The sequence below is a fragment of the Orbicella faveolata genome, unplaced genomic scaffold (genome assembly GCF_042242905.1).
Source record: "Orbicella faveolata isolate gen_17 unplaced genomic scaffold, um_ofav_v1 contig_15, whole genome shotgun sequence".
In the NCBI taxonomy this organism is placed as follows: Eukaryota; Metazoa; Cnidaria; class Anthozoa; order Scleractinia; family Merulinidae; genus Orbicella; species Orbicella faveolata.
Genome location: NW_028301542.1, coordinates 9,824,679 through 9,835,000, shown reverse-complemented (window position 1 = coordinate 9,835,000; position 10,322 = coordinate 9,824,679). Strand labels below are relative to the sequence as shown.

Below are 10,322 nucleotides of genomic sequence, written 5' to 3'. Positions count from 1 at the left end.
GAAACACTCTGTTGTTTAATTAGACCACATTGTTAGAGCGGTTTTCAGTTGAGTGTCGAAAGTAATTAGACAATTAGTTTGGTTTTGGTTTTGGTTTTACTACAGTTTGAGATTAGCTGAGAAGTCTAGTTGGTAGGTAATTGGTTTTGGTTTTACGACACTCAATTGAAAACCGCTCTAACTGTATAAACTCTTACATACCATAGAAATGACGTCATGGAAAGTTCAGAGCTTAGAAGTGAAACCACAGTACTCGCATGCGACTCACAGATATCGAGAGCGAATAATCCGATTGGTTTCGATAAAATTTAAACTAAATTACGTCAATTAACCATTTTGTGTTATTTTTCTTCTGAGTATTAAAATTCATGCTTAGCAAAATGTCGCAGACATTTGAAACTTGCTATTAGCTTGCAGTAGTGCGCGGTCTCTGGTTCTTTACAAGTAACGGTTTCAAGTTTCAAAAGGCGGTTAACGGCAAGTGCTCTCTTTTAGTGTTGCCCATCTAAGTCAAAAACTACCAGGCCTCGTTCTTTTTTTGCGTGTTTATGGACCTCGACTCCGTCTCGGTCCATAAACGGGCAAAAAAAGAACTTGGCCAATATGCAGCCATCTTGACCTCACACTTGGTCAATAAGCCATATATATAGTTCACAATAACAACAACAATCTTTATTTCTGTCCTTTAGATTTACATATAAGAAAATATAAATTGATTCCAGGTTTAATATTGGCAGGTAGAGAGAGCACAGTCACTTGGAAATATGCTAGTCCTGCTAACTGGCTGGACCATGGAGTACAAGAAGACGAAATAGGACACACACTTAAATAAGCGTACAAACACACACTCATGCAGTCAAAAAAAAATCACATTGGCCAGGATGCTCTGATCTGCTTGACGTAATATAGTCTAATATACAGTTCGTAAGTTTTTCGTTGGTCGTGATTGTAGATGACAGCTAAATTTTCCTTCCTTGAGTGACAGAATTGTTCGGTTGTGATCACGCTAAAAGAGTTAGGCAAAAAGGAGCACATTAATCAAGTGCTATTTAGGCCCGTCTATTTCCATGGCAACCGGAATTTTCTGTTGCGGCTCAAGCTCGCGCTTAGTCCTGGACCGGGAGATTTTATCAGCGAATTTTCAGTCCTACCAACACTTCTGTAAAGTAGAAAGAAATGGCGAAGTCTAAAGGAAAAATTGAGCTTCAGGTTAGTACAGTGTTAGTTTTTTTTGTCTTAAGCTAATTTTATTTGAATCGTCCGTGCATCTTAGAACGAAATTAGCAAAGTTCATCAGATTTGTGCTATTAACTTTCCAGGGAGATCGATAGAGTTTTCAAAAGTTAAGTCTTAGGTAGAGATTTAAGTTAAGTTTAGAATTGTTGCCAACCAAGTTTACAGTCTGGGGTAAAAGTCCACCACCTTACCGCTTTCTTTATCAATATTGAGCCACTTCCCAGAAAAAGACCGAAGCAATGAGATGCGAAGTGAAATGTAAACATCTCTCAAGATCTCTCAAGTATAGATATTCTCTGACGTTGACGGACAATTGGGAAAAATGGCCAATTTTCTTCTTCTACTATTGAGTATAGCTTTTACAGCGAACCAAGTTTTGTGCAAGAAACTATGTCAAGCTTAATCTTCACGCATGGGGCTTATCTTTAACTATTGTATTATGCTAATACAATCAGCGTATTGATCTCCTTTACTAAACGTGCAACTTTAGTAAATATACTTCTACAGTGCGTCCAGGAATATGCTCGTTTACCGCCATTCCTTTCTCGTCACGGTAACTAGAGTTTTTATTTCTGTATTTTTTCCCAAAAAGTTCAAACCGAAGTTACCAAGAGCACGAAACCACAAAGCTTTACCATTCAAATACCGATCGGTAAATATTGGGACCCTCTTTTCCACTCGATTTACATTTTAGGTTTACACGTAGGTGTATAAAATATTGATGATCTATTTACCCGCAGTGCAAAAATAAACAATTCGATAAACATTAACCATATGTGGTTAGATATGAATAACATTAAACAGTAGCTTGGAGACCATTTTGTATCCAAGTGATTGTCGAATTCAATATGGCGTACATCAAAAAGAATCCCGACGCGCAGAGACCTTTACAGGCAAGACGCCCTTTGAACTTACTATATTTCATAAGATGCACGAATGCATGGAATTGTGTTTTTGAATTGTGGAATGGTAGCATTTGGAACTCATATTAGCTCGCTGTTCGTGAAGAGAATTTGGGATTGTTTTCTACGCAATGTGTGTCTAATGGACTAGTTAAGCTTAATATTGTTGGGCACCCGGTAATTGCTGTAGGTTACGAGTTCAGATATTGTTGTAATATGAAACAAACTGATGCGTAACATTTCATCCATTAGTAATGCAAATGGTGTAGCACAAGTCAGCACCGTAAATTGTGATCTGAATACCAAATGATTAATGCTCCCACGGGAATACACTGTCGCGTGAGAAATTTCATCTTCGATTCTGAATCTTTTGTTGTAGGTTTTCCCTCACCTCTCCCGGTGAACTTGTCCGGGATTAAGGTCTTTTTCTTTTCCTCTGTTGTCTTGTTATTCAGACAAAACAAACTGACACACGAATTTCTTGTTTTGCTATAAATATTCAGGAGCAGGTGTACTGAAACAGGTCCCACTTTAATAGTCAGTATATGACATTTGCAGCCTGCAGACTTTTTAACTAATATCATATTTCCCCTCCATTACCGTGAGCTTACTGTAAACAGTCTAATCTGAGTGCTGTTCAGGCTAACCAGAGTGCTATTTAGGCCTAAATGCAGTCTGCAGTGTGCAAATGTCATACAACATTATTCAGTTAGGTAGGTCGCTTAAGGCCCGGGGGGAGAGGGGGGTACTCCCAGAAAAGTTGGGTGGGGGTGTGTGGCCGGCTTCCCAAAACCCTTACCCTATTTATGACCAAAATCTGTGATTTTTGCTGCCCTATCTATGACCTGGCAAAAAATTTGATACCCTATTTATGAGCGTTGCCGCTGGCACAGTTGCCCTAAACATAAGTTATGAAGGACTTTTGTTGATAGTCCTATTTATAATGATGAAAAAGTAGCTTTTTCTAAGGAACACACCCAATTCAAGACTAGCACGCTAAAACCATATCCTATTTAAGACCAAAATGTCCAAAATTGATACCCTATTTATGACCAAAACGGCTGAAAAACCCTATCCTTTGGGGCTGCACATACCTATATAACCCATATAAGGGAGTACCCTCCCTGGGGCTTAAGGTAATGCTGCGCCACACACAGTGTAACTCTGTTTTAATCACATGCTCTTTGTGCTAAACTGTAGAATTATTTACCAGTTTAGGCGTTCTTTAATGTCAAATTTAGAACAGGTTTTGTACTAAATTTTTCTTCGGCAAGTTTTATTTACCAATCTTGATGTCTGTATTTGATAGGATGATTTTTGCAAATGTGTTATGAACAATTATTCTATTTAAGTGCAGAAATGACACACTGTTTGAGTAAGGCTATTGAGCAATATTAAGGAGCTAAATATATTTGCCCACCTACCTTTTACATCAATTTATTATTGTTCAATTAATCTACTTTCTCTGAACATAGAAGGAACCTACAGAATACCCTGCAACATACTAAATTTGGACTGTGATCAATAATTTGTGATGAAATATCTTTTCCTTCTTTTGCAGAAAAATGCTGACATCAGCATTTTTTAAAATTAAACGCTAATTATCTTGAAAAAGAGCGTGGCTACCCCCATTCTTCTTTTTGGATTCCAATAGCCCTTAATGCAAAGATTACAAAAACCTTTGTATTCAGTAGGTGCCGTCCTTAATAATAATAAATAGATTACAATAATTATTGTGTGTATTTTCTCTTGAAGGTTGAAATTAAAACACAAGAACAGTGGGATGAGCTGTTGTCAAAAGAAGGACTGATAGGTAAGTACTAGGTCATTTATCTCAAACTTGGTTTGATAGGTTTACAGTGACACTCAATGGTATACTTATGGATACAATTTAATTCTGTTCGTTGTCTCATCAAATTGGTCTTGGATGCTTTTACACTTACTGCCAGTCTCTTACGTCCAAAATTACGCCATGAGGTGCTGAATGTGGTGATGGATCTAGATCCTTGACACAGGTAACTTCCTCTATATGATGCAGTCTTGAAACTTGTGACTGAAATCCATCTTTGTTCAAACACTTGCTCTGATCTCATGAAGATCCAACTGGTCTGATGATGTCCTAGAAAATTTTGGTTTGGGCTTAACCACTAATGGAAAACACAATTTGTAATTGGTTCATCATTTGGTACTTTTTCAAAAATGGCTGTTTCTTAATGTCTGCTGTAAGTTGAGCCACTTCTCTATTGTTATTAATTAAAAGAAAGTAAGGCTCCTGCCTGTGTTCCCATTGGTTAAGGTCTTGTATGGAACTTGCCAAAGACTGTTTTGCTAATTTTCTTGTCTTCTATCTTTCTAACACCCTGAAATAATACAGTCACATGACTGTACTGGGCAATTAGATCTTTCAGTTCTTGTACACCTTCTTCTTGTTTGACAGTGGGGGCATGTCCTTCCTCAGCTATGCCCAGGTCTTTAGGGTTCTGCAAGGCTGCTATCTGGTCAAAATTTCAGCTTTCCTATAGTGCTGTCAAGGTTTCCTTGCTAATCAGTGGAGGTGATTGTATGTTTCCAGATATGACAGTAAATCTTGTGGGTTTCCCACATGTTTCATGGTAAAACACTCCGACCCTTGTATTCTTCCTTAATATCAATATCCAGGTTTTGCTAGAGAATAAGTACCAGTATCTGATCTTGTTAGTTTGTAAGTTTGGCTTGTCACTTGTCCTGTGAACAAAATGCCATAAACTGATATTAATCCTTGATGTTGACATCTTCAGCACTGTCGCCCTGCATCTGCATATATCAACATTATTCAGTCTTGCCATCCCTTAGTTCTGTACATGCTACCAATTTATACCAACATCTTTTAGCTTGATCAACTACATGTACCAATCTGAAGAATTCATCGTCTGACCTGGTGAAATTTCAGCATATGTATTCAGTTGTCCTCTTAACACTTCTTTTGTTTTTACCTCTACATGTACCTACTTGGCTTCTGTCTTCTGGGATTCTGTATAACGTGGGCATGAATGCTCTCAGATGTTTCTATACAGGGGAAAACATGGTTCAAGCCTATGACATATATTGTATTTCTTCTTGCTCACCATTCAGTCTCTTCGTTTCACACTGACTCCTACTAATCCATTTAATTCACCTTATGCTGCTTGCCATGACACTGTGTCTGAGTGAATCCATTCCTCCCTGTTTGCAGTTCCGGTGTCACACTGTACATGAGAAGTCAATTTAGAGATGTTCTGGCCACACTCCCCATGTCCTAGATTTGCTGTGCTATTTTGATCTTCTGTCTGACCTGCTTCAGCGATAAATGTGTCAAGTCTCACATGCTAATGACTTCAATTAGGTTGTTTTCAATTGTTTGGATGATATGTTTTAAAGTTCTCTCATCATAATTACATCCAAATTCAAACTCTTTTGCTTCTTCCCAGAGCCTTAGGCTTGTGGTTTCTTCTGCATGCAATTTCATCTTCAGAAATATACCATGTGTGTGACATTCAGGTAAAATGGTCATTCTGCTTGATTCACAGTCTCACCTAAATATCTAATTCTATTCCTGGGTCCAATAAACTCTTCTCTAACCAAGCTATTTCTTTTTCACCATAAATAATTATGGAACTTTGCTTGTTGACTGTCAGCTTTAGTTGATGATTTCAAAATTCTCTTTCTATACCATCCCATGCATGCTTTTTTTTTTTTGACTCTTAATTGTGATTCACACTACTTACAAACAATGGTACGCCTACTTACACTATTTACAAAAGTAATACAACTACTAAAGTCCATTACATTACCGACGAAACGTTTTTATACAATTCAATTACTTACACACTACTTACACTACTTACAATTCAGTGCAATTACAGGTGCTACTTACAAATAATACAATTTGCATAACTTACTCTACAAAACAATACGATTACTTATTTAACTTAGGATGCATGCTTTCCCAAATGTTATTTTCTTTGTTCAGGATGACAAATGGTTGTCTACGAAGGATTCTTGTTGCAGTGACAATGTGAATCACTTGTGCTGCCATTTGGTGCTGTTTGACCACCTGGCATTTTACCAGGTCTGCCCTGCTAATATGTATCTGACAAATCCGATTAATCCTGGTCGCCATTATTAATGTTAAAAACAACCAAGCCCTGGTTCAATAGTGGAAAATCATGCTGCTTCATACTATATGCAAGCTTATGAGTGCGAACACAGAATATTTATGAATTATTCATGATTGTCAGAAGTGATGTCAGGACATCTTTTAATTTATACAGTGGTAGATTCCTACTCAGCATGGTGTGGACCATGTAAAGCGATTGTAAGTTCCTTCAAGAGACTAAAGAATGAACTTGGTGATGACCTGCTTGTGTTTGCAACTGTAAGTATTGAACATGTGTTTTTTTATCTTTCATAGTGAGTATGCAGTAATGGAAATTTGACTTTAAGGTTATCATATTCCTAAAGAGCACCTTCAGAGTTGTCTCACGTTCAAGCAAATGGCATGGCATATCCGGTTTAAACCGTAGATACCTAAACCCTCTATCAAATTAAAGCTTATAGAGCTGGCTATCACACCAGACCAAAAATGTTGAAACAAAATGAATTGACGAATTTTCCACAACCTCTTAAAATGTGAACATCCGAATCATCTTTTGAGTCTCTTTTGAAAACTACAAGTCAAAGGAAATTTGTTTGTTTGCCCTCAAATTTGGATAGTAGCTAGTTTGACATATAAACAACTAAAATGTGTCACTCTGTGAATTTTTTATTTCCAAATATTTTTTCTCTGAGAGGGATTTTTCATATTTTCCATATTTTTTAAAATTATCCTGTTTTGAAAATGTTCTGTAATTTTCCACTGAAATTGAATATATATGGCAAATCGCAGAGATGTTTCTTTCAAACTTTGGGTCCAGAAACTGAGGGACAAACTTAATAAGAGAAAAACAAAATTAGCTGTGACTTGTAGCTTTCAAAAGGTGATTTGGACACTCAAATTCTCTTACTTGACCTTTGTGTGCAGATATTCTATCTATTGTAAACAATATGTTTAAAGAGTGTGACATTCTTCAGAAAGGTGCTCTAGCCAATAGGATAAATTATATTGCAGACATCAAGACTATTATAATGGTAGAATCTAATATATTAAGTAATTTACATTTGCAATGAACATACTGTCATAATGTCAGATAATGTCATTGCCAAGCTAATGTTGCTGTTCTTTTTTGAAGGCTGAAACAGATTCCGTTGATTCTTTGGAAGCTTATAGAATGAAAAGTCAACCAACATTCCTGTTCTATGCTGTAAGTATTAAATAAATTATAGCTTTCACTGTATACTACTTTAATAGCAACTGCCTAATTGTGGGCATGTGTATATGGGAGTACTGGAAGTATCAATGTCTGGTTCCAAAAAAGATCCATACCCCTCACAGGTATATATGTTTCTTTTTTTTTATTTTCACCCTCCATCCCTTTGGAATTTTTGTCCCCTCTTGAAAAAAGGCTAAACATGAGCCCCCCATTCCTCCATAAATTTCTGTTTTTTTACCCCGCCCCCCCCCCCCCCCCCACCTGCCTAAAAAGTTCCAATGACTTTTCATGGGGAGGGAGGGAGATATGGATATTTTCTGGAACCATAGGACAAGTTCCATTACCACCAGTGTTGACCATACAGCTGTAAACTCAATTAATATTATGTAATGTCAACTTGATGAAGAACAGTCAGTCAGTCCCTCATCTGTCAGCTTTTATTCAAGGGGTTTAAGGTCCTTTAATAGCTCAATAGAGTAGTTCCACATGAGACATTGAAAGCATGCATGCCAAATAATTTATTTCAATTTCTTTATTATTTCTTATTCTTAAGCAGATAACTGATACACTAGGCTGTTCGAAATTACCAACTTTTTCAGCACCTAATACTAATTTTGGGGCTATTTGTGATGTCTGTGACATGCTTTCTTAAATTCATTGCTTGAAGCTTTTAAGAGAAAATCATCTTAAATATTTTTTTTGTTTTGGAAAAATACTAGCCAAGGGTTTATGTACTTCTTTCAGTATTCCATACTTAAGTTGTGCAACTCTGAGTTAACTTTTTTAAAGTTTGGCTAAAGATCCAAATTCAAATTTTTGCCGGGAATATTGTGACGTGGTTTGTTCAATTGGCTGGCTTATACTCATCCACAACAATGATATTTTGTGACTGTGATAACTCCTCTTAATGTGATCACATCTTTGGAATGGCATGACCAAGGGTGATAGGAGTACATGTATCCACTCCAGACCCTGAACACAGGGTCTGGAGAGATATTATGATATAGAGATGATGAAGAGAGAGAGAGATGGCATGATATTAAAAAAAATGTTTCTTCTGGAACACTTGAATGAGGCACGAACAGAGGCAGATGAAAGTCGCAATGAAAACCTCAAGCCTTATATCAGTTTCCAGGTCATTTGCCTTGTAAAGTACAATGCTGTAGAGTTATCATAGATCTGTTCTTTAACACTAAGGGGAGTGGTTAGGTGAATTTTTGATTTGTCTTTAAATTCTTTTATATTATTTATTAGTTTTAACTACATGTACTTTGCTGGTGTATTTTGCTTTGTGATCTCTACAACATTTGCCTCTTGATTTTACTTGATACCTTTCAAGCCCAACCCAATCCTTTTGACCAAAGTGGAACCTGCAGTCCCTAATAAGTGCCCTCCTTTGAGCTCCCAAAGTGACATAAGCACCCCTGGTGCTAAATCCAATCATTATGGTACACATAATTGCCCGCCATCACAAATAACTACTTTTCCTTGGCAAGGAATTGACCCAGAGCTCTACTAGTTACATTTTTTTGTGTGTTATTAGGGCGGTATTCTGGTAAATGCTGTGAGAGGATGCAATTGCCCTTTATTGGTGAAGACTATACGTAATGAACTGGAGAAAGAACACAAAGTCTTAGATGGAAAGGGTGAAAGAGTTCCAGTAAGTAGTTATTAATAAGGTCCATAGGAAAAAATGCTGCTGTTGCCCTTTATCTATTGGTCTGCACAATGCTATATAATTCAAACTGTGAAGCCTTAATTCTTCTGAATCTGTATAGTATTAATATTGAGTTTTAGGGACATTTCTTGGAAGCAGTTAAGCCATCTGATATCAAAATATTTGCTCTGATTAAGACATAAATGTCTATCACTATTGAAGACTTTCATATTGATGTTTAAAAGTTTCTCAACCAAGTTGCCTGATTCCTTATGTCTCTATGTAGCTATCACATAACTTCATAGAAACACAACTAGATGTTTCAGAACAGGAGACAGTATTTTGTGCAAGTTATAAAGTCTAATAATGTAATTAAACTTGCAAACTTAATTAGCCTGTGTAGTTGTTTTTAGCTTTTGCAATTAATGATAGCCTGTCAAGATACTTTTGAATGGAGGAATATATTTTTTTGTTTGCCTCAAACCAACTACTCAAAATGTTTGTTATCTTTCTTATGATTCACAAGTACATGGCTGTCACTTGTCATCAACTTTTTGCCATCTGGATCGAAAGCATTGGTTGATTTTGTTTGATACTCAGGACAGTGGTTGACGTACAGTAATTGTGGTTGATTTTTGTTCTTACTAGTTTGTTGATCAAGAAGCCCTGAAAGAGCCTGTATATGATGAGAAGAAAGATGAAGAAAAGGAGGTTGAAGAAGAAGAGGAAGAATTAGGTGAGCTGTATATTCTTCAATTGCTGAACATTTCCTGAGCTATCATAGCAATTGCTGTGGTCATAGTGATTGTACGGAAACCAGCCTTTACAGTAGACCTTGTCTCTTGCATAAATAAATAAACCATCTACAAGTCTTTAGCAAACTTTTTTTTATAGTGTTATTTCCCTTACAGTCTATACAACAGGCACTCAAAACATGTAAATAATGCAGGGGAAATTTTATCAGGCTGGAATAAACTGTTTTCAAATGAACTTTCTAAAAAATTTTCGAAGACCTGAAGTGAATTTTAGAATGGAATTTTGCAAGGTACTGCGAACTTCTGTTGGAAAGTTTTATGAAGCCAAACAAAATTTCATAAAACTAATTTCTCATCAGAAGAAACAATTATAGGTTTCTTGGTTTTCAAAGAATCTAGTTCTATTAATGAATTTTTTTGTTTGAAACAAAATTGCCTTTATTTT

The 10,322-nt window shown here is 36.5% G+C and overlaps 1 protein-coding gene across 3 annotated transcripts in view; it reads left to right on the top strand.

Annotated features, from left to right (window-relative positions):
- Positions 1-1,056: 1,056 nt before the first annotated feature.
- Positions 1,057-10,322, top strand: part of LOC110051283 (uncharacterized) — a 39,410-nt gene continuing 30,144 nt past the window's right edge. For 2 of the 3 annotated variants that reach the window (XM_089288361.1, XM_089288358.1), the window contains exons 1-6: positions 2,029-2,129; positions 3,894-3,951; positions 6,428-6,531; positions 7,385-7,456; positions 9,009-9,125; positions 9,771-9,858. In XM_089288361.1, coding sequence (XP_089144487.1) covers positions 2,085-2,129; positions 3,894-3,951; positions 6,428-6,531; positions 7,385-7,456; positions 9,009-9,125; positions 9,771-9,858 — 484 coding nt within the window. In that variant the 5' untranslated portion in view covers positions 2,029-2,084. Of the gene's footprint in view, positions 1,210-2,028; positions 2,130-3,893; positions 3,952-6,427; positions 6,532-7,384; positions 7,457-9,008; positions 9,126-9,770; positions 9,859-10,322 lie in introns of those variants that run through there. The other variant, XM_089288360.1, reaches the window with a different exon arrangement.